Source organism: Physella acuta, unplaced genomic scaffold, assembly GCF_028476545.2.
Source record: "Physella acuta isolate Inbredline_101_S28 unplaced genomic scaffold, ASM2847654v3 ptg000877l, whole genome shotgun sequence".
Taxonomy (NCBI): Eukaryota; Metazoa; Mollusca; class Gastropoda; family Physidae; genus Physella; species Physella acuta.
This window is the reverse complement of record NW_026732394.1, coordinates 404,844-430,476: the sequence shown is the minus strand read 5'-3', so window position 1 is coordinate 430,476 and position 25,633 is coordinate 404,844. Positions and strand designations below refer to the sequence as shown.

The window sequence follows — 25,633 nt, the reverse complement described above, 5'->3', positions numbered from 1 at the left end:
CGCTCGTTGCCACTGAGGAAAATCCCTACGAACCATCGCATCTTCACAATCACTGATCGGCGGCCAAGGCTACATAAACAGCACAACCTAGTGCACAACAAGTCGCTGAAAGTGTAAAAATAACAAGCTACTTTGTAATTCTAAATAATAATCAACAAAAGACCATTTTTATGATCTTTACGAAATTAAAAAAACCAAAATCTGCTCATGATCTTCTAATTCTGACTTTGACTGGCCGGCCAAAGGCCGAAATCAAGAGCAATTTCAGACTGACCGACTTCGGGCTTTGACCGTTTTTACCTGCCAATGCGCGCTTTGGCCGACTTCAGGCTTTGACCGTAACATATAAATATATATATAAAAATATTTTTATAAATATTTTGATATATTTGTTAAGAATTGTAAAATTTTGTTTGTTTATTGTTGTGGGTTGTATTTGTTGTAGCATACATTATTTATAGACTTTTAAAGCATTATGGTTTTTTACAATTGTAAGTAAAAACTACTTTAAGATTAAGATAATTTACAACACAATCTCAACTTTTGTTGTTACGTATTTAGTTAAATACTCGGTAGAAAAGTTAGTTACAAAAGAAATTTAGGCACATCATTGTGTTTTGCATAATTTTAGCCGTAGGCTATTCTCTTTTTGGCCTCTCCTCAGAAGGCATTTTCCAAACATATTTTGTGTTGTTGACGTTTTGTGTAAATGACAGCCTTTGAACCTTGTCGGCTTTCTGTTTTGATCCTGTTTTGTTATGTTTTGTTATTCCATGCAAATATATATTTGTGACTTTTTTCCTGTCACTTTTCTGGGTTTTTTTTTTCCCTTTGACTTTTTTCCTACAATCGAAATACTAGGTCAGCGTCATCTTTTGCTAAATACATTAAAATTTTACTGATTAACTCTTGTTTTAAATTATAAATAATAAAAGACTTTCATTTTTATTGTATTCTCTTTAATATTGACTGTTTTTATTTTGAGCGCCCTACAGTAGGGTAACTTTTGTCAAAACGAAAAAAGTGTAGCCGTTTGTCGTCCGGGAACAGAATACGATTGGACATCCTGCACAGGGCTGAAACACCACTGGCGTGTTCCTGCGCCTACTTTCGTTTATGGATACGATGGGCTACTGTGTGCGGTAGAATTTGCGCCCCAACAACCATGATGAAAGTAATGTAACACCGGTTTTGTTTACATTAAAATTGTTCAAATTTAGAAATCAACGTCAATGTATTTAAGGAATCCTATTAAAATATTGCTTCAGTCTGTCTTCTGAGACCGCAATAACGCGCGGGACGAGTACGCTGGTTTAATATAAAATATAAAACAATTCGCTGTTTTAATTTGTAGCTTTGGGATCCTCAATCAATGTCCATCCTCTCATTTAATCTTGAAGGGGGTTCATATATTTTTTTTTTATTTATGGGAAGGGGTGATCAGAAATTTTTGCTTTACGGGCTTTGAAAGATTGCTTTTGGTGTTAATTCATTGATTAACTCAATGTTTATCGAGCTTTTATTAACTTGTTGGAAGTCTGTCTAAATCAATCCACGACAGTGTCTGTAAGACAATGGTGAGGGGTGGAAGCAGGCGTTGTGACTGAAATAGCAATGTAAACAGAAAGTGTTATTTTAACGCCAAGGGTAGACAAAGGTACAGAATATAGTCCAAGTAAGTTAAGTTCTGTCTTAACTTGGACTATATTCTGTACCTTTGTCTACCCTTGGCGTTGAAATAACTATTTCTGTTTACATTGCTGTAAGACAATAAACCTTAACTTTGCATATCTGTAAGACAATAAACCTTAACTTTGCATGAGATAATATCGTTATCCTTCATTCAGTCAAAACTCAACATTATGGATTCACTGAAACTTTGTCATTGAAGTGCAAGTGTAGTTTGAAATGTGTGTCTGTTAAAATTGTACAGTTGATACCCAATATGTCCAGCCTTTTTCTTCTTCGTTCAGCTGCTTTTCTTTCTGGATTTCTTTTCTTACCCTTTTTAAATCCAAGAACAAGTGTTATATCTCCAAGATGGGTTTCTATCTCTGTTTAGCAACCACGAACTTTACAAACTCTTGAATTTGGTATTGGCGTGTCAGTTTTCTTCTTTATTTAGTCGACATCTAGAGTTAAATAAAACAGTTGCAAAAGTCAATGTAGGCTTCTTTTCTTTAACCCTTTATCTACCTTTATCCACGGACGGTACGTATAAGTACCACTTTAATTAAGTGCCTGTATTATTTTTAATTTAATACGAATTTTTAAAATTATTGATGTAATTAATAGTATTATCTCCCCTGAGTCGCCGGGGATCGGTGTTTTTTTTTAATTTCTGGTGTGGCGACATTTTCAATGTCTTGTTTTATCGCTATTTCACAATTGTTCTGTACAGTTCTCACACAAGTTCCTGAATTCCCTTTGTATTTTTCGTTTTCAACCCCATATATATTTTTTATTGGCACCTTTAATGGTCAGGCAAACGTGTTTAGCTTCTAGTTATACAATTTTAATCAAATTGTCTTTGTATTCGATCGATGTTTACTAGTAGACTGACTTATAAGTACAGTCAGGGCACACGGTCATTTTTTAGGTTTTCTAGGAAATGGCAGATTTTCGATGTGGAGTGACATCAATATTATTTTGATAATTAATTATCGAAATGTACTCAAAAAATGATATTTACACATTTATAAGAAGGTTAGCATATGGTTTACCAAAGAAATATTGTAATTACAGGTAGCAGTTGCATGCTCGTTTATTAGGTTTAGTAAACTAAAGCCTAGTTTTAGAACATAAAGCCAAAAATAGACATGGGATTTTCTGATCCTTGTTTAACTATGGTAGATGGAAGTATTTAGAAACAAAACAAAACAAAAAATTTATACATCAAAACAAAAACATAAAAAAATGATTGAACGGAATGAATCATGGCATAGATATTTATAAATTCTTTTAAATGAAACATAACCTAGAGAAATAAACTATTATACCTAATTTAAATGATTTAATTCCTTTCTCCCAAAACACTACATGTCTCCTTAAAAAAAAAGAAACCAGACTTCATCAATAGTTAGCTTGTGTATAAATATATATATATATATATATATATATATATATATATATATATATATATATATATATATATATATATATAAAATTCTATCCGTGGTGCCTATCCTTAACCAGAGAATCTAGAATTTATACTAACGGATATAGATTTAAATTATCTATATTACTGCATTTTACGTCAACACGAATATAATAATCTTCAATTCCTAAGTTTTTAAGTATTGTTAATAAGAGTCTCTCAATATATAATGAAAAAAGATTTTAAGACACGCCCACCGCTGCGAAACAGCTGACTGTTTATCTTTTTGTTTGTAAATATGCAACCAAGACATAGCCAATATTGGGCCACTATATGTGTGCTGACTAAGAATTACGACTGTTTTAACAAGCTGAATGTGTACACTGATAGTCTTCCTTTTTTTAGTTCCTATAAAAAACCCACTCACAAACGTGAAGTTGTGAAAACTGTCCATGGTTGCTATTTTTATTTTAATGGTAAGAGAGTTGGGAAGTGCAGGTCTGTAGGGTTGAAAATTCCCCAGTCTGTAAATTGACGGGTGCCGGAATCCAAGAGGCAGTTCGATTTTATTTACAGCCTAATTCTCTCAGTGGTTTGCTCGACAATGCAACTACACCTGAAATGCTATTATTACTTACAGGCCCTGTTCGACCTCCCCCCCCCCCCCCCCAGTTAGAAAAGTCCGGAGAGGAGGGCCTTTTTGGAACTAAATTATTTATATAGAAAATTTTTAAAAATTATTAATACAAACAAATAAAATTTCAAATGAAAAAAGACCTCTATTTTCCAATGCCCCTATTACCATAATAAAATTTGAAATGTTTTTCTAATTAATCTTTAATCAATGTGGCGGTACTTACACTATACAATTTTTCTATTTATCCAATTGCCAAGAAATTTCAATAGGTTTTTTTTTGTCACCGCCATTTTTCTGAAGGTAGCCTACCTGAAAAAATTATTAAATAATGTTTTTGATGTCATCCAATGTGGATCTAATCTCTGCCCCTGATTGTTACGTTACTGTGTATTGTTGACTTTTATATTTAGTAATAATATAGAATAAAAACACAATCATAATATATTTAAAATTTAACCCCCTTCACAATCGTAAGTACCCAGTTAACACAAGATTGGGCCATTTTTGTTCAATAGTGAGAACTATCATTATTTATACAGACTCACGAAAACGATTATTTATGTTGGAAACTAAGGAGTTTATTTGAGGTTTATAGATCTCTATCAATGTTCTGTTTATTTTGGCATTATATATATATATAAAATTCTATCCGTGGTGCCTATCCTTAACCAGAGAATCTAGAATTTATACTAACGGATATAGATTTAAATTATCTATATTACTGCATTTTACGTCAACACGAATATAATAATCTTCAATTCCTAAGTTTTTAAGTATTGTTAATAAGAGTCTCTCAATATATAATGAAAAAAGATTTTAAGACACGCCCACCGCTGCGAAACAGCTGACTGTTTATCTTTTTGTTTGTAAATATGCAACCAAGACATAGCCAATATTGGGCCACTATATGTGTGCTGACTAAGAATTACGACTGTTTTAACAAGCTGAATGTGTACACTGATAGTCTTCCTTTTTTTAGTTCCTATAAAAAACCCACTCACAAACGTGAAGTTGTGAAAACTGTCCATGGTTGCTATTTTTATTTTAATGGTAAGAGAGTTGGGAAGTGCAGGTCTGTAGGGTTGAAAATTCCCCAGTCTGTAAATTGACGGGTGCCGGAATCCAAGAGGCAGTTCGATTTTATTTACAGCCTAATTCTCTCAGTGGTTTGCTCGACAATGCAACTACACCTGAAATGCTATTATTACTTACAGGCCCTGTTCGACCTCCCCCCCCCCCCCCCCCAGTTAGAAAAGTCCGGAGAGGAGGGCCTTTTTGGAACTAAATTATTTATATAGAAAATTTTTAAAAATTATTAATACAAACAAATAAAATTTCAAATGAAAAAAGACCTCTATTTTCCAATGCCCCTATTACCATAATAAAATTTGAAATGTTTTTCTAATTAATCTTTAATCAATGTGGCGGTACTTACACTATACAATTTTTCTTTTTATCCAATTGCCAAGAAATTTCAATAGGTTTTTTTTTGTCACCGCCATTTTTCTGAAGGTAGCCTACCTGAAAAAATTATTAAATAATGTTTTTGATGTCATCCAATGTGGATCTAATCTCTGCCCCTGATTGTTACGTTACTGTGTATTGTTGACTTTTATATTTAGTAATAATATAGAATAAAAACACAATCATAATATATTTAAAATTTAACCCCCTTCACAATCGTAAGTACCCAGTTAACACAAGATTGGGCCATTTTTGTTCAATAGTGAGAACTATCATTATTTATACAGACTCACGAAAACGATTATTTATGTTGGAAACTAAGGAGTTTATTTGAGGTTTATAGATCTCTATCAATGTTCTGTTTATTTTGGCATTAGGGTATAATTTTACAATAATCTAAATTAAATGATAATTTTAGGATCTGTTTTCAAAGAGATATCTAAACGAAATTAAATCTAGTTTAAATACTAAAAATCGTAATCAGATGCTAGTTAATTTTATGTAGTATGCAAGTTTGTTTGGGATTATGTTGATATAAGTATTTATTGGTTTTCAACTTTACTGGGGTAATGTCTTAAATATTAATAAATAAACATTCACTGTTTCCCTCATTTCATGTTGTATCAATTTTGATACAAAGTGAAAAAAAACCATTGAATCTACACAAATTTTAATATGCCTTACTCTAGCTCACGGGTTCCCAAACTAGGGGGTCGCGACAATCCTGGGGTTTTCTGGTGTATGCCTAGAAGATGTAATTCGTACAGTACAATCGCTGCAGGTGAAGTTTATTTTTGGGGATTCCAGTGCAGTAAAGATGCAACAAATATCTCTGCCGTATAGCAGACATGTCCGTAGATGTTAAATAACAAATTTTTAATGAAATCAAGCGATCACCATTGTTTGCTTTTCAAGTTGATAAATCAACATACGTGTTCGTTTTCGCAGTTGCTGGTCTTTGTCTATATTCATTTAGAATAATTTAGATGATAGCAAAGAAGAGTTGCTATTTTGTGAAATAACATGGAATAAATAAATACGTTTTTTTTTTCTTTTAAACTGGATGATTAAAATGAGTTTTTTACGGATTGTGCGCTGTCTATGTTTAGGTCTAAATCGGGCTTTCAGAAAACAGAAAAGGTTTAGCTCCATAACCACTGCATGATTTACCAGTATGCCCTCGCCATCAAGACTTCATTGCTAGTAACAGTCGTAGATTATATTTTATCTGGAGCCTACAAAGAACTGAGCAGATAAATTACAAGGTTCTGCTTTTCTACACTGTCTGTCAAACGAATTTTTGTGAATCGTGTTTTTGAATTGAAATCTGAAATCAAATTGTTCTTTGAAACAGGAAACAAGTCAGTTGTTGGAGAGAGTATCTTACCTAGTAGGTATGTTTAAACATCAACATATGAACGAATATTATCACTTTCCATGATAATCTCGGGGCATTTTAAGCAAAGCCGTAAAATTGGCAAAGAAAAAAAATTGGAAATATTGTAAATTTGAGAAACTGCAGTGTAGTAGATGAATCTGATTGTGAGATAATTATAATTATGAAAGAAGCGATTTCTGGGCACCTTAAATTTCTTGAAAACTAACTGCGGCGCTATTTATTTCTCTGAACTGAAAGAAGAAGAATCTTCATTGACGCATTACCCATTCTCTTCTTCCAACGATGTTGCCAGCATTCACGATGAATTACAAGATGAATTATTTGATTTGCAGAATAAATCCGCTTATGATGAAAAACTTCACACACAATTTTGGTGTAGTATTCACCATTCATACCCAAACGTAAAATTGATTGACTTTTCGAGAAAAGATTTTCAACACTATTCTGCGATTAAAAACAAAAATAAGAAATAAATTGAATGTTGATAATAGGTTGGCGTTAATAACAACTTATCTGCCAATGTTTAGTAAATAACACGAATTTTAGTCATCGTATTAAAACAGTTATCAAGGGTCATATTGAAAGTCTACTAGAAAATCTTGTTTTAGTGCTTATTAATTTCCATTCTAATTTTGGCTTTTTAAATTTTATGGGGGTCGCGGGTCAAGTACTTACTTTTAATAAAAGTGGGTCGCCACTCAAAAAAGTTTGGGAACCACTGCTCTAGCTTGATCACTTTTGACCCAAATTCATACCCGAAACTGACTATAGGTGTGTTTCGTTTGATACCGTTTTTTTACACTGGTTGGACAGCTGTGATCGAATTGTTTTGGAGAAAATAATTAAAATTCACAGGCCGTGTTTTTCTCCTCGAAAAAAATATTTACCAATATGCATGTTTGATGACGCGGATAAAAGAGTAAAGTTTTGCCATAGGAACGGGTTGTTATGGTATGCAAGCTAGGTAGTTCAAACTAGGGAGAATGTGAGAGATACTTCAAGGATAGTTTTATGTTTATTTAATACGAGAATCGTAGTTGAATAAATAATAATATTGACCAAGAAAATAACAGGTATTGTGTTAAGCGATTATCGGCTGTATCGTGGTGATGGGAATGCACATGGTAGTGGTATGCTTTAAATGGTAGTAGATCACGTGATCAAACACGACACTCTCACAGCAAACCTAACAGTCATGTATAAATGTGTCATCTAGTCCATATAGGTCTTTGTGCTATTTATCTTTTGCACATTTTTGGTTGTGCTTTTTTCCGTTTGCGCTTTTTTCCGTTTGCGCTTTTTTCCGTTTGCACTTTTTTTCCGTTGCGCTTTTTTCTGGTCACCGAAAAAATCTTACCATACAAGGGACCAGCTTCTCTCAAATGACCAATCTTACCATACGAGACCAGCCTTTCTCAAAAGATTATTGTTATCATACAATAGACCAGCCTCTCAACAGACCAGCCTCTCAACAGACCAGCCTCTCTAAAAAGACCAGTCTTACTATACAAGACAACCACCCTTTTTCAACAGAACTTTGGGGAGTTCATTATAAAACTCTAGGCAAGGGTTCTGTAAGAAAATAATTTTTAATTTTGTAAGGGTGGCGCCACGGGAGGGTTCGATTTTTCCTATGTACGGTATATAAAAATAAAAGTCAATTTTGGTTTGACACCGTTCATCCAATAGGCATGAAACTTTGGTGAGTTCAATAGAACACTCTATTGAACAAAAGTTTTCTCGATATAGTATATAAAAATAATAAAAGTGAATTGCAGTGACACCGTTCATCCGATACGCATGAAACTTTGGGGAGTTCATTATAAAACTCTAGGGAAGGGTTCTGTAAAAAATTCATTTTTAATTTCGCAAGGACGGCGCCACGGGAGGGTGCGATTTTTCTCTATATACGGTATATAAATAATAAAAGTCTAATAATAGATGCTTATTGCATCATTCGCAAAGTGACGAAACTCTACAGTTCCTCATATTCAAAAAGTTATATTTTCAGATTCGCAAGGTGACGAATATATATATATATATATATATATATATATATATATATACATATATTGCAAAATTAAAAAGATTTTTTTACACAACCCTTCTCTGGAGTGTTCTAATCAACTTCCCAAAGTTTGATGGCGATCGGATAAACGCCGTGAAAACAAAGACAAACAGACACACACATACATTGCTATATATATATATAGCTGAGATGAGGACAGGAGACAGTACAATGAAGTATATGTTTACTCAAACTTACTGTGCTTGTAAACTCTACAGTGGATATTGTGACATACATTCATTATCTCAATTTACCAATGTCTATGTAAAGCGACATAGATCACCTATCTGTCTCGGGATGATTTAATTCGACACCTGATTAAATCTTACAGGTTTTATGGACTTACAATACATGCTGGGGATTATCAACACTAATTTTGACAGATTCTGAAGCAAGTATTTACTCTATGCTCTACAATGGACTGCGGCTCAAGCGTTTATATCACGCTATTGCTTAAAAGCTGTCATGCTTTTTGAAAGATGTACTGAACATACAAAGGGCATATTATACAAATAATGCATCCTACTTACATCAAAATTAAGTGCAGTAAATTGTTGTAGCTTTATACAATATCTCCATAGATAAGACAATGGTGAATGGTTAGGAAGAATATTTTTCTTGACAATACAATAGGTTTTTAGTGATATTTTCAGTAGCCGGCAGTATGCTTGCTTCTTTTGACCATAAGTAAAGTTAGAACATCAGCACACACATGTGTTATATATCATTGTGTAGGTATTTGATTTGCCTTTAATATCAGAGAAGGGATTTAGTTTTGTAGCCTAAAATCTGATGGTTTAGTTTTTAAAAAAAAAAAAAAAAAAAAAAAAAAAAAAAAAAAAAAAAAAACTTAAAATCAACAGTCCCTAAGAAGAAAAAAATTAATTAATAACAGCTATAGAGTTAATTTGTATATTTTATTGTACAACAACCATATAAGTACAATTATGACAATTTTGAATGCACTGTCTAGAAATTGATTTTTCACAAATTAAATGACATTATGATCATTATGGTCCTTCGGCAAACACTTTTTACACTACGTGGCAAACATAGATAAACATGGAATCAAACACACACATAAGTAAATATAATGAAAAGATCAAATTGAAATATCTGCAGTACTTCTAATTTTAAATTAAAATAGATGCTTTTTATGATCTTCAATTGATAAATAATGTGAACATATGTGATAACAACACAATTTCCTTCTTTTTGTAAACATATAGTACCGCATACACTTATCGACACTTAACTTTTATTCTTTTAATTTTTTTAATCAATACAATAATTTAAAAACTTTATGCTAATCTGATATACTATGCATGGTTTATAGAATGGTTGGAAAATAATGGTGGATTATAATCCAAAGAAACAGGATGGATAAACTAAATACGTAACAAAAGTTGAGATTGTTGTGTAAATTTTTACTCACAATTGTTATAAACCATACTGCTTTTAATAAATGATTTATGCTATCAAAAAATAGAACCCACGACAATAAACATACAAAATTTTACAATTTTAACGTAGATCAAAATATTTCAAAATATTTTCTTAAAGGATTTTTGTAACTTTTTTTCTGTGACTATTTCTGTGACTTTATTTTCCGATAAGATTTTTCCATTGTGACTATTTCTGTAACTTTTTTCCTAGCAAAAACTATGACTTTTTTTCTGTTTTTTTTCCAGTGAATTTTTTCCCGTTCACCCAGAAAGTCTCCCCCCCCCTCCTTATACAATCGGTATTTAAGTGTGAGTAGGTATCAAGCAAATAAATGAAGACTATCAGTGTTCGCAACTAATATTTTTTATATTAACTCTTAACAGACTTTTCCCCATTTTTACCATACGTTTTTCCATACCCCGTATTCCCAAACTTTTGTTAAATGTTATCACAACTGGACTTTGTGGTCTAGTATGTAGTACGCCCGCTAACTAAACTGATAGTTCGGTACACAGCCTGGTGACCGTAGGTCATCACACGACCCTGCGTAGCTCTGTGAAATGCTCGATTTTTGATAACGTTGCTGTTTGTTTTGCACCAGCTACGTTCAGTTACATAACGACACACAAAGATTATCTCTTAACTGACATGCTTCCAATAAGTAAAAAAACAGCTCATATATGTTGCACTGTACTGAGCTGTCTCTATGATACCGTTTACATAGGAATTAGGAATATTTATTTATTTTTACTCAGTTTCTTTTAGTTTTGCTATTACTGTGACGTTTGAGTTAAATGATTGAATCTATCCAGTGCGCATCTTTGTTTTAACCTCAAGAGGATTTAGATTCAAAACCTATTTTAATTTTTGGATCTCGTTTATTATCTACCAGAGGAACAATGTGCTGAAATATAAGGTAAGAGTCTATAAATAATAAGGTACTTAATATTTAGAAAGAGATGCCTAAATGTTGATGAGAATAATAATTGGGTCTTGTAAAATTAACCTATATTTTAAAATTACGATTTCAATGGTCCGCAAGCCTAGGAAGGCTATCCGCGAGAGATCCTTAATTTCGCGCCAAATTTCCTGTGATTTTTACATTATTAAAATATCGCATTACCTGATTACGGCTCTCCGATATCTCTGATATTACTATTACTAGGCCTAATATTAATAATTTAGAATTTAGATTAAGTAGCCTACATTTACTAAATTATTACGGTTGATTAAGACAATTAGGTCTAGACTCTACATTAATTTAATTTTTAGATTTTTACACAAGTAGACTTAGATCTAAATTTTGATCTAGATTTCTAGATCTAGATCTAGACTTCTAGATCTAGACTCAGAAAATAAAAATCTAGATCTAGACTATTCTAGACTAGTAAATAGGCCTAGATCTAGATGATATTAAGATAGCCTAATATAGATTTTGGATTTAGAAAAACAAATCCAGATTACTAGATCTAGCTCTATTGATCTATAGTAACTAGATCTAGATCAGACTAGATAGATCTAGTAAAAAATAATCTACTGAACCTAAAGGCCTAGCTAGTTCTAGACTCTAGTTTAAGATTCTAGTAAGAAATAGGTGCTAGTTCATTTAGATATAGATTCTAGATTTAGATCTAGAATCTAGATAAGTTAAATTACATAGGTATAAGTGTTCATCTAATTCTGCATTAAGTATTAAGTAGTCCTAGGCCTATACCATTTCAGTAATTAGCCTATTTATTTTAATTCAGTACATTTAGATGAACACAATCATTTAATCATTATGTTTGATTAGGACTCTACATTAATTTATTAGTTATATTTTTACACGTTTTCAGTTACAGTAATGTTTTTATTATTTTTTATTTTTGCCGAAACTATTCTATTTCATACAAGAACTAGTCTAGATCTAGATCTTGTAAAAATAGTCACATAGTGAAACATTGTTAAATGGTTAAGAATAGATTTAGACTAGTTCAGGTATAATTCTCCATCTAGTAGGCCTATAAATATATTTAAATTAATATAGGCCTATGTATTGTATATATCTATAACTAGTCCTATACAATAATATTATTTTATAAAGCCCTATGCCCTTAGACCTCTTTATTAAGGACAATTTTAGTACTTGATAATTTTATTAATATTAATTTAATTCTAGACTTGTGTGCCTACAACTTGGTGTAAAGGGGATCGCTAATGCAATCAGAAACTTGGTGGCTGAGATAAAGCGGCTGAGGAGAACAGAGGCTTGTGAGTGGAATAGGTTGGTGGAACTTGTGTACAGCCCTTTCTATGTTCAACAAATGTCTCAGGTGGAAGTACATTCAGTAAGTATGGAGACTGAATTTATTTCAAATTTTTATATTTATTTTATATAATTTGCAATATGTTGTGCTAGATATATATTTTGTGAAATGGTCTGCTAAATTCTAACTCCATTTGCCCTTCTCTTTTCAGGTACAGTTTTCATGGAGACCAAGCTTTATTCAAGGCTCATCTTAAAGAGAATGATGTGGCTGCTGGGACATAACTTAGGCTACATTCAACTGCTTGCAGATCTCAAGAAGCCTGGGGTTCTCGTGCAGCACCGCAAGCACAGGCTGATTGAGTTAATTTCTGGCCCTATAATAAAGATCATTTACAAGAATGCAATATGGCCATCAAATGTACTGTTTCTTAAAGTCATGGAAGCGTTGTTGACAGTTGACTTCTACTGAGCCTTTCTTGGTGCGAAAGATGGAGAGGTATCTGATGGGAAATCTGATTGGTGTCCAGCTGACTCATAAGTGGGAGCAAGGTGATCAGGGAGTGTCGCAATACAGTGGAAGGACTATCAAAAGGGTGCCAGCAACAAAACAGTCAGCTCTTTACACCATAAGATACTGGGCAGAGGATGAGGATAATGCTGAGGATTTCAGTCATCTAGCAGAATCACTGGTTGTTGACTTTGTAGGAATCTTGTTTTTCTTTCTGAATAATAGCTAATCCGAATTTCAGAGTAGGCCTACGTCTTTCATTTTTAGTATAAAAATGAACTTTACTTTTTAAACATGTGTTTTTGTAAATTGTTACTGAAAAAAATGATTGCTGTGAATTGTAAACTTATTTTGAAAACTAATACTAACAATGTTTATAATTAAGTTTAGTATTCATAGTGTAAAAAAAATATTAAATATGCATTTCTATTATATAATGATAGTAGTAACAGTATTAAATATTAATAAATCGATTTACAATAACTAGATCTAGTTTATTTTAAACCTAGATCTACATTATTTTTTTTTACACGGAGTAATAAGTCAATAATAATATATGAATGGCATTAAATTACTCATTCAAATCACATCCAGTCCAGTATAACTTAGACTTTATCCCAGATGCGTATCCCAGATGATGCAATAAAATTATATTTTTTTAATTTTTCGAAAAATGCGAATCCGTGATGATGCAATGAAAAAACCATCGGTGCCAACTTTTTTGCTTATGTAACATTGACTTGAATGACGAAGGTCTAAGCTGTTTTAGCCACGCCCACAAATTTTTAAAAGGCCATATCTTAGCTCCTAATTAAGCTAGAGACACAAAATTGGTATCAATGTGTAGGGAAAAAAATCCAGTTTTATTGTGGTATAATTTTACTTGAAATTAGTGGTTTAAAAATTACGAGCAACAGCCTAATATTTGTTTTGTAATTTAAAAAAAAAATACTATCCTTTTGAAAGGGTGTGTTGGGGTTGTTACGTCAAATTCCTTAGTCTGTTGGAAAGGGTGACAGTATTTTTAAAATCACAACAATGCACTTAATTTGACTTTACAGATGAACTTGTATCGTAATAATCATGAAGCCACTGGAAGCCTAGGGCTAGTCATTGTTGTAGCCATAGGAAATTCATTTTTAATTATTTAGTTAGCTCTAGAAATATGTAGTTTGTATATTTAATTTATTACATTATATTCTAGTGCTCAGCACTTACACTTGTAGATAGGGTAACCCGGGGTAATTCCATACACTACTTTTCTAAAAAATGTGTAAAAAATCTAAAATTAACACTACCACAATATAATATTAAGGGTGTAACTAGACATGCATTACTTATATGATGGCAAGCAAATATAGAGATAATTCACAAAATAAAATATAATTTTTTAAATATTTCACTTTTATTGTAAAAACATGGCAAATGGGGCAATTCCATACACATTATTAAAATTTCAAAATTCATGTGTTTAAAAATTTGTAAAAAACATTTTTCTCCTTGGAAACAATTTTACATGGTGGCAACCACTCTTCATCACTGGTTCTTCGAAGAGAAAGCCTCAATTTCTTCCTTCTGAATTCTGCTTTCATCTGTCATAGGCCGAAGTTTTTCGTTTATAATTGTGGACCATTCTAAAATAAAAACAAAATTAAATGTTAGAAAGTGTAATTATTACTAATGTGTGTATGGGGATGTTTAGCTCTAAATATTGCATAAATTATAATGAATAATATAGGTACAGTAAAAATAATAATAGATAAAGAAATAAAATAAGTCTGTGGCAATTTTACTTAACTTTAATGGCAGAGACTTTTTAAAAATAAATAGTACTAGATCTATTTTTAAGATTAAATCATGAGTAGTGAATTACAGAATTAGCCACAACCAGTTTAAATGGTTTAAAATAATAGCTAAACCCTCTAAAGTTTAAAAAGCAACATGGGACATTCCAAACTATAGTGTATGGAATTGCCCCACACCATGTGTGTGGAATTGCCCCACACCTAGGGTAACCCGGGGTAATTCCATACACTACTTTTCTAAAAAATTTGTAAAAAATCTAAAATCAACACTATCATAATATAATATTGAGGGTAAAAGTAGACATGCATTACTTATATGATGGCAAACAAATATTAAGATAATTCACAAAATAAAATACAATTTTTAAATATTTCACTTTTATTGCAAAAACATGGCAAGTGGGGCAATTCCACACACATTACGAAAATTTTAAAATTCATGTATTTAAAAATGTGTAAAAAACATTTTTCTCATTGGAAGCAATTTTGCATGGGGGCAACCAGTCTTCATCACTGGGTGAGGAGAAAGTCTCAATTTCTTCCTCCTGAATTCTACTCTCATCTGTCATAGGCCGAAGTTATTCGTTTATGATTGTGGACCATTCTGAAATAAATACAAAATTAAGTGTTAGAAAGTCTAATTACAAATGTGTGTATGGGGATGTTTAACTCTAAATATTGCATAAATTATAATAAATAATATATGTACAGTAAAAATAATAATAGATAAAGAAATAAAAGAAGTATGTGGCAATTTTACTTAACTTTAATAGCAGAGTCTGTTTAAAAAATAAATAGTACTAGATCTAGTACTATTCAAGTATTTTTTAAGATTAAATCATGCGTTGTAAATTACAGAATTAGCCACAACCAGTTGAAATTGTTTAAAATATGCTTTCCTGTTCTAAATTAAAGGCTAAATCTAGCATCGTTAACTGTTACTATTAACAAAAAGGATTAAGCTTTCATATAATCAATAAATAATTGACAACAATTAAAAATAAGACAAAAAAATATTTTTAAAAAAGTGCAGGGGATGTTTGAAGATTGATGCAGATAAAATTAAAATTCTTGCTCTGAATGTAGGTGAACGCTTCTCTAACAGTATCAGAAAGTACAAGAAATGACCTCTTAGAAACAGGGAATAGTAACTTTTAATTAAACTTTACTCTCATTAAAAATAGAGAGTATTTAGTAAATAGTACCCCGGCTTACCCTACTTAGTAGATAGATCTAGATGATTAACTCGACCTCCATAGAATTAAAAAGCCGAATTTAGTATGGAAAGTAATAAGCACTAAAATAAGATTTTCTAGTAGACTTTCAATATGACTTACTCTTGATAACTGTTGTAATAGCATGAGTAAAATTACTATTCACTAAACCTTCGTGGTTAAGTTTTTAATTTTTTAATTTTTGTTAACGCCAACCTATGTCATTATAAATATCTTAATTTTGTTTTTAATCTAAGAATAGTGTTGAAAATATATTCTCGAAAAGTCAATCAATTTTACGTTTGGGTATGAATGGTGAATACTACACCAAAATTGTGTCTGCAGTTTTTCATCTTACTCGGAATCATTCTGCAAATCAAAGAATTCATCTTGTAATTCATCGGGAATGCTTGCAACATCAAGAGAAGAAGAGAATGGGTAATGCGTAAATGCAGATTCTTGTTTTTTCAGCTCAGAGAAATAGCGATGCAGTTCGTTTTCAAGAGATTCAAGATGCCCAGAAATTGCTTCTTTCAAATTTTTAATTATCCCACAATCAGATTCATCTACCACACTGCAGAGTTTCTCAAATTTACAATATTTCCAAGATTTATTTTCTTTACCGATTTTGCAGCTGTGATAAAAATGGCCCGAGATTATCATAGAAAGTTATTATTCGTTCATTTTCCATGAATCTTCAGGTTAAGCTTATCTTGCTGTTCGAACACATCTGCTAGGTATGATACTCTCTCCAACCACTTTATGTCGTTTTAAGTCTTGTTTCTTTTGCACTTCCAAGAACAATTTGATTTCAGATTTCAATTCAAAAACACAATTTACAACATTTCGTTTGACAGCCAGCGTACTGCAGTGTAAAAGAGCAGAACCTCGAGATCTATATTAATGTTTTTGCTCAGTTCTTTGAAGGCTCCAGATTTTATATAATTTACGACTTATACTAGCAATGGACGATGTCGATTGGTTAGGGCAGTGGTTAGGGAGCTAAATCTTTTCTGTTTTCTGAAAGCCCGATTTTGAGCTAATCATAGATGGCGCACCATCCGTGCAAACCCCCAAAGCCGTTCTAACCCATTTTAATCATCCCGTTTAAAAAAAAACGTATTTATTTCCTCGATGCTATCTCCACAAAATAGCAACTCTTCTTTGCTATCATCCGCATGAATATAGACACAGACCAGCAACTGCGAACACGAAATCACGTCTGTTGATTTATCAACTTGAAAAGCAAACAATGGTGAAAGCTAAATTTCAATAAAAATGTGTTATTTAACATTTACGTACATGCAGCGTTTGATGAGATTTTCTCCTATTGTTTTTTTTTTTTTTTTTTTTTTTTTTTTTTTTTTGCTTGGCATTTTCTACCGTGACTTCATTTGATACTTGCACTAATGCTGGTGAAAACTTCCTGTTTGATCAAGTCTCTGGCGTTTACGACTAGCTTCTTACCGACGAAAGAACTCCATATATTTTTTGTGTGTTCCGAATGACTCGTCTCAAATGACGTTTTAGTTTTGAAGATTTCATAGATGCATGACTGAGAACAACTTTGTACAGTGCGCTTTGTTTCTTCTCTATTACATTTCCAGTGATGTTAATGAAGCCGAATTTCAAAAATTCTTCTAAATATTTATGTTTTGTTTCAAATTACTAAGGTTTAGTATACCAGTTGGCGACCCCCCAGAAAGCCCCCCCCCCAGGGGGGTCGCGACCCCCAGGTTGGGAACCCGTGACCTATACCTTGCACATTTGTGTAATTGTGTAGATAAAGAAAATAGATCTAAATACACTTGTTTCAGTCGAGAGCATTTCCCACATATTTATTTGGTGAACAAGATATTTTTTTCGACTAAAGTCTTTTGAAAACACACTTTCAAATGAAAGCTATTTACTATTGCTATGGAAAATTTACAATTGTATTGAAGATCCCTATGTTTTTGGCATATAAAATCCTTGTTATTTTGAGTGCTTGGTAGCTCTGATTATAGATCATATTAAACATTACACGAAAAAGTAAAGAATTCCTTTTTAAACTCATTCGCAAGACATGTCCTTTTTGAGAATGAAACCTGTGATGGGATATCATGTCTCAAAAGCTATTTAAGATTTCTGAAAAAAGTTAACAATCCTTGTGGTCCTGAAAGGGCCAGCGACAGTTGGATCCCGTCATTTAGGCTCCGAACAAATAGGCTCCCGATAAGAGGGGTCCTGATAAAAGTGCTCTCTTCAATAAGGCTACCGACATATAGGCTTCTACCATTTAGGCTTCCAACAAAACGTCCCCCGTCATTACGACTCACGACAAAACGGCTCCCGTCATTTTGGCTCCCGATCAAAGGGTCCCTTTCAATACGGTTTCCGTAGAGACTAAGTCTCCAGTGGTAACGTCCTCATTGAATATGCCAGTGGGACCCCCTTCATTCAATACTCTTTAGATTTAGCTTAGCCAACACTTAAATAATACAACGTATGCATTTGTTCCGCATGCCTTATTTTTGTATTATTTTATCTAGTATAAGAAATAGTAAGTTTTAAATCTAAGGGTCATCCAGCTATGACTTCCACAAATGAGTCGGCTGAGAGCGGTTCCAACAGTGTGTGGGGAGAGAGGTCCACTGCAGTATGCTTGTAGGTTATCAAAAATCTTCCATAAGCAGAACTGAATTGATATAAAACTAAAATGTTTTTTCTGCAGAGTGCCAGGGTCTTCTCTTGCTAATGCAGTCAAATATTGGCTATATCATTTCTTCATTCATGTAAAGAATAAATATTTTAATGAGAGAGACCACATGCTCAGTGATGTACATTTTTCCTGGGATTTGCACTTCAGGTACTGTTAAATTGTCTTTCCTGAAAATATTTCTTTTTCTTCACCGCACCATCAGCTGCATTTCATTATGAGTGTCAATTGTTGACACATCGATAGATGAAATACAGTAAACTGGGTTGACCTCATCAGAAATCGAACCAGCATTGTCTTCAAGTAATGATGGCTGCCATTCCTTATCTTCTACATCTGATACTGATAGTTCAGACTCAAAACTTGTTGGTCCATCATCTGCTACACTAAAACTGGCAAATTTATTCCTTTGTCATAAGCACTTGAATTTAAACTTGTTTTCGTTGTGTGCTCAATATTTATGCCTCTATTTATACACCTTACTCTCAGGGTCACAGCCTGTAAATTGCCTGTTAATTGCCCAGTATCAACTTTCAAGAAGCATTACTAAGTTGTTTTGCCTTTTTGTTCAGACTCCTACTCCTAATTAGGTTAATGTCTGATTACAATGTCAAGTTACTCTTAACTGCTTGACTTTCTCTATCTACATTCCAGAGCTCTCTAAATGTTACGTTGTTACTACCCCCTTCTCTAATCCTTTCGAACTAGTCAGGAAATCATAAATAAAAATAAGAAAATATGAATAAACGCAAATATCAATGATTCCTATTTATTGCCACAATAACACTAGGTGAACGGAAAAAAAGTCACAGGAAAACAAAAAAAAAAAAAAAAACACGGGAAAAGTCAGTTTTTGCTAGGAAAAAAAGTCACAGAAAAAAGTCACAATGGAAAAATTTTATCGGAAAAAAAGTCACAGAAATGAAGTCACAGAAAAAAAGTCACAAAAATCTTTTCAGAAATATTTTGATTTATTTGTTGAAAATTGTAAAATTCTGTATGTTTATTGTTATGGGTTGTATATTTTGATAGCATATATTATTTATAGACGTTAAAAGCATTATGGTTTATAACAATTGTAAGTAAAAATACTCAAACATAATTTACACAACAATCTCAACTTTTGTTACGTATTTAGTTTAATACGCGGTTTGAGAAGTTAATTATAAAAGAAATTTAGGCACATTATTGTGTTTTGCATATGTTTTGCCGTAGGCTGTTCTCTGGTCGGCCTCTCCTCAGTAGGCATTGTCTGAACGTCTTTTGTGTTATTGACTTTATGCGTCAATGACAGCCTTTGAACCTTGTCGGCTTTCTGTTTTGATCCCATGCTTTGTTATGTAATGAGCGTGATAAATGTGGGCAGTAAAGGTGGTTGAATTAAGCATAATTATTGTTGCGATGAGTTCAGGGCAGTAAGTCAGATGTTGGTATTTTAAAAAAAAAAACCACGATGAAAACCGCGGACTTTGAAGCATTCTATTAAATGTTATTAATATTTTGTTTAACATAATTACAATCACACACTTCATACTAAATATTTTTAGATGAATTATAAAAATTACTATGCGTATACAAACTACACACATTACATTTAATTAATCCTAAGTTAATTTGCACTCTGAATATTTAATACATAAAAATATTAATAAATTCCATGTAAATATATATTTGTGACTTTTTTCTGTTTTTTTTTTTTCCTGTGACTTTTTTTTCCTACAATCTAACACTAACCCGCCACCACATGGAAACAGAAAAATATACAACTATCTACAACAATTGAAGTCCTTAGTCCGACAAATATACTTTGTCCTTAACTGTTTAGACATCTCGTGGCTTGTCATCAGCTCACAGAGACGTCCCGTGTATCTCCTCACCCTAGCTATCCGAGTGAGTCTAGTCCCTGTGTGTGTGTGTGCGTGTCTGTCTCCCCTAAAATACTCGAGTCCCCCAGGCAGGTGTGGGGTCTACCCCAGGGTCATCTCCGGCCATGGGTGTTCCAGCCATAAATCTCCGACCATCTGCGCCAGCCTTCGCATTTCATTTTAATTACCTGGCCGGGCCATTCAAGCGCTTATCACCCTTCGATAGTAGGGCCAAACCCAGGTAAAGATCCCGTGGGATCGTAACAAAGTGTACAAATCACCATATATGTCCTTCCTCAGACAATCTTACCCCTGCATTTCATTGACCTATTGTAACTCTAAACTACAGTAATGTCTGTAACTGCAAGTCAGAGCTCCAGAAAAAAAAGAGTATAAATCACTATATGTGTCCACCCACAGGTTAACTCTAGCTTGAGAATCCCATCAACCTATAGTATCATATTACAGCTCTCCCATTGACATGTATTGGTTTCCCCATGACCACTATGCCCTGAATGTCAGTATTGTTACCTATCCCACAATGAACAAGGGAAACAAACTATGAGATTAGACTTAGGGAATCAGAAGAAATAGTATTTTCCATTATCAAAAGTGTACGGGTGTGATCCACCCAGTTGCAGGGGACAGGGTACCAAATGTGTTGCCTGGTAAAGAAGACAGGATTTCAAATGTCATTGCCGCATGTGAAAACAGAAGAAGACTTGAATTCCTACGTAGTATAGCAGGGGTCTCCAAACTTTTCAGTCCAAGGGCCGCATTAAATATCAAATTTCAGTTCGGGGGCCAGTTTCTTCCAGGCATGCCTTTGATTTTTCTGGGCACAGTTCCTCAGCCATCACCAACAAACGTTTTTTTCGTGCACAAAAAGATCTCCGCGGGCCGGATGATAGGACGTCGCGGGCCGCATGCGGCCCGCAGTTTGGAGACCCCTGTAGTATAGCATACCATTTATGTTGAACTCTAACTTTACAATTATGTAACAGGTTTTTAATAAATATTAAACATAACTGTAATTTTAGTTTGTTTTATAAAACTTATTGCCTGTTGAATAACAGTCTTTTGTCTGGATCCCTTTAGACTTTAGATCAAGGTTTTGAGAAAATAAAAGAAAAATGATCAGCCAAGTGCATGTTGTATTCCACCTTAACAGGTTATGTGAATATATCTGACTAGTGCACAAATTAATTATATAGCAGTTAATTACAATGTGCAAATCATCACTAAGGCTACATTGGAAATCAACAGATTTAAAAACCAGAATGATTATAGCATTTTTATTTGATGGATCTTTTTAAGAAAATCATGTTTTAGTAAGCTACATATTATAATAATAATATTATAATTTCATGCATTAAATCAAATAAATTTTGTAAAAGCTTTATGGGTTTGTGAAAATGAATGAAGAAAAAAGTGAATGAATGAGTGGGTAAATTTAAAAAATTCTAATAAGTATTTATCAGTGCATAAACCAAAACAAAATTGATTTTATATTGCACATATGACACCCGCCTAGGGGCAGAATAAACCAATGGTGCATCATATAACATGTTGAATGACAGCCAAAGAAATGGGAAATTTTGTTTGCCCTATAAATTGAATCTTACAACTTAAATGGAATGAGTGACCTGTTTTTAAGATGGCTATGTTCAATATTCATAATTAAAAAGATTGAGTATTAAAGTATATCACAGTTTCTGCATGAAATAGTGTTTGTGCATGTTTCAAATAAATGATGCACATATGACAAAATTCTTAGGATAATGTATGATTAATTGATGCCCCAAATTGAAGTCCCAATTTATGTAGTTTTCAGTAAAGTGTATAGCTGCTCTTTGCCATTAGAAATAACAATGTGTAGTTTAACAAAAAATTAAAGGAAAACCACTATTAAACAATTTACACTAAGACCGCTATTCTATTTATTCTATATAACTAGTTAACAATTTGCTGTGGTTCTATATAACATTTTGCTATGTATGCAGAGGGTAAATAAAAATGTCATGAGCAATTTACAATAAGTAGTTATTTCTCAAAATTGAATCAAGATGTAGAAAACTAATTAAGTGAATATAGTAATGTCAATCAGGAAAACAGGACTACCTTTGTAACCAGTTGATGGATTAAATGTTCTAGATATTTTGTCATATAGATTTAATGCTGACAACCAATTGAATGGCTAATTTATCTTATCATTAGTTAACATGTGATTCAAATACTAATTTTATTAAGATTTCTAAATAAAAAGTTACTTCAATAGTTAACCCTAAGCCATTTATCATCAAATAGAGGTTTCCCAGCTAAAAATAAATTTTTTTTTTAAAAAGCCGCGACTTTGTATTATTAAAAAATGAAACTAAGTTTTATCAATTCTCTTTTAAATAAACATTCTGCCCCAATACTGTGGTGAAAGGTCAAATCCTTTATTTTATTTTTATATTAGAAACATATGCAGGAAATGTGATTAGGAAAGGGGGAATGGAACAGAAAAATTAAAATACATGTCTATAGGTTAGAAATAAAACCATTTCATTAAAGTAGAATAAGTACATAATAAACCATGTAACATGTGACATTTAAATTATTATTTTTTAGATATTTTTCATAATTAACATGATTTTTTGCTTCTGTAACATCTTCAGATTAAAAACATGATTTATTAGGCCTACTCATGTTTGAAAAGCAACAAAGAATTATATTTTAACAAAAATATTTTTTTTACAATTCATTTCTGCCCAAAGATTTTATATTGGTAACAACACCAATATTCTCAAGAATACTTATGTGTGAAAAGGGGCCAAATTTATTTTATAGAGGCGGCCAATACAAAAGCTGTTATTAATATTAGGGCTAACCAAACTGGTGTCATTAGATGCTCAGTACAATTCAGAAATGAAAGTCGCAGAAATGGGAAGGATAAGAGAATGCAACAAATATGTAATGAAAATAAATAATTTAAAAGCCGAAAGCTGTGTGACATGCAACATCTTATAATGCACACAAAAAGACAAACCAAAAATGGAATGGAACACATAAAACATTATTTAGCAATAAAATGTACGCTTTCACATTCAAATAAAATGGCAAACATTTCAAATGTATAATATTTATATAATAATAATTTCATATGTAAAATAAAAATGTTTTCTATTTGATATTCTAAAATTTATTTTTTCTAAATCTGTATATAAGAAAACAATTAAATGAGCTCAGCTAAAAAAAAAATAGTAATTAATATATTTTATTTAAGAATGTAAATTTTTCAATTATCAATTGACTTCTAAATCTGAGAATTAAAATGGTAAAATTTTTTTAAAAAGTCAGATGCAGCAGATCCAGATGTTACCACACATTCCAAAACATGAATGAAAAATATACAAAATAAATAAAACCATACTGATAAATTATCACTAAAATACTACCCTGTGAGCAAGATTCTTGATTAGGACTGTTTTCTTTCTATTTGAAAGCTTTCATTAAAAAAAAAATCAGAGGTTAAACTGCATCTGCTCAACTTACTTGTATGATAGCTTTTAAGAAGTTGTCATAATTTAGCTGGACGGTTCACAAGTTTTTTTTGTGAATTATGAACTGAAAAGTTTTTTTTAATTAAAATTCAAAATAAAAGTGTCGGAGCTAGGTAACTTCACATTGTTACAACTTTTATAAAATTATAATGCACTAATATATTTTTATACACTACAGAGTGAGCCAGAATTATAGAAATTTTTTACAAAGTAAAAGTTTAATTAATGCATAAAAAGTAGTGACTAGTGAAAATGTTTCAATTTAAATTAATGTAATGAAGCATTTAAAAAAATGGATTTTAAAAAAAATCCAAGAACAGGAATCACAAAATATATGTAGATTCTTGTAGTCATTATTTGTATTATAAAAGAGTTTCTTTAAGCAACTTAATATGTCATGTAATACGTTTTTTTATAACGATATCAAATGATACAAAAGTGGTTTTGCACCACTAACATGAACAAACTCAATAAAATTTGACAATTTATACATGTAATTTTAATTCACATACATTTCAAGATATTTTAGAACAGCTTATAATCACTAATTGATAGTTGCAAAATAAATTATTATAAGATTTTTCTACATTAATATACTTAAAAAAGATAATTGATAAAATTGATTTTGCTCATAAACATAAAAAAGAACAAATAACCATCTTTGGAATGAGCAGGATAGATTTTGAAAATAAATATAGCATATAAAATTATACATAGAAAATAAAAATTCATCAGAATGTTAGTAAACATAGTGTTTACACAAATTTAAAAAACAATGTTTCCAACTGATTCATAAAAGCTAATACTAATATTTTAAATACATAAAAATTAGATGCATTCTGATTTTAGAAGATGTATTTAAATGATTAGGTGAAAAATTTTATGTAATTAACAAATCTAGTGGTACAAAACTACTAATGATACAAACATCAGTACAGAGATTGCGCTTTTAAACAACTTTCTTTAATTGTGACAATACATTTTCCATTTTATTACACAATAAATTATACACTAAAAGTACATTTTAAAATTTAACTTTAAAATGATAATCCATAAATAAAACAGACATCTAATTTAACAATGGTTTTCAATTTTTTTTAAGCAAATTTTTTTTCCTTATCAATGATTTTATATATCATGTTTGCACGGATTAAATTAAAATAATTTTTAAAGCTTACAAGTACAGCAAAAACATACAGTATCACAGGACACAAAAACACTGAAAATCTTTTAAATTCTAGTTGACCTGTCATTTCGAGTCAGTGGTTCAGCTTCAGGAACATCATAATCCAGTTTATAATGATCTAAATGATAATCATCTCGTCTTCCTGATCCATTGATAGTACGGTCCATGTAACTGTACATATATGGCGGTGCACTGGGCTCAGAAGGAATGAGAGTTGGTGGTATAAATTCATCTCCATTCTGTTCCCTAACACGCTCTGTAACACCACAACAGAGTTTTCTACACTTCTAAAAATGGAATAAAAAATTTCAGACAAGAGATGATGTTTTATGTAGAAATTTTAAAAAAGGTCAAACATAATACATATATACACACTTTCTCAGTCAATAATTAAATTTAAGAGGGGGTGGTGAATTGTGTTTTTTTCTTCTCTTTTTAACACTTTTTAATTTT

General features: G+C 31.9%; 1 protein-coding gene across 5 annotated transcripts in view; it reads right to left on the bottom strand.

Annotated features, from left to right (window-relative positions):
* Positions 1-21,739: 21,739 nt before the first annotated feature.
* Positions 21,740-25,633, bottom strand: part of LOC131952575 (sodium-dependent neutral amino acid transporter B(0)AT1) — a 38,205-nt gene continuing 34,311 nt past the window's right edge. For all 5 annotated transcript variants that reach the window (XM_059315316.1, XM_059315314.1, XM_059315318.1 and 2 more), the window contains one exon: positions 21,740-25,467. In XM_059315316.1, coding sequence (XP_059171299.1) covers positions 25,225-25,467 — 243 coding nt within the window. In that variant the 3' untranslated portion in view covers positions 21,740-25,224. The remainder of the gene's footprint in view (positions 25,468-25,633) is intronic.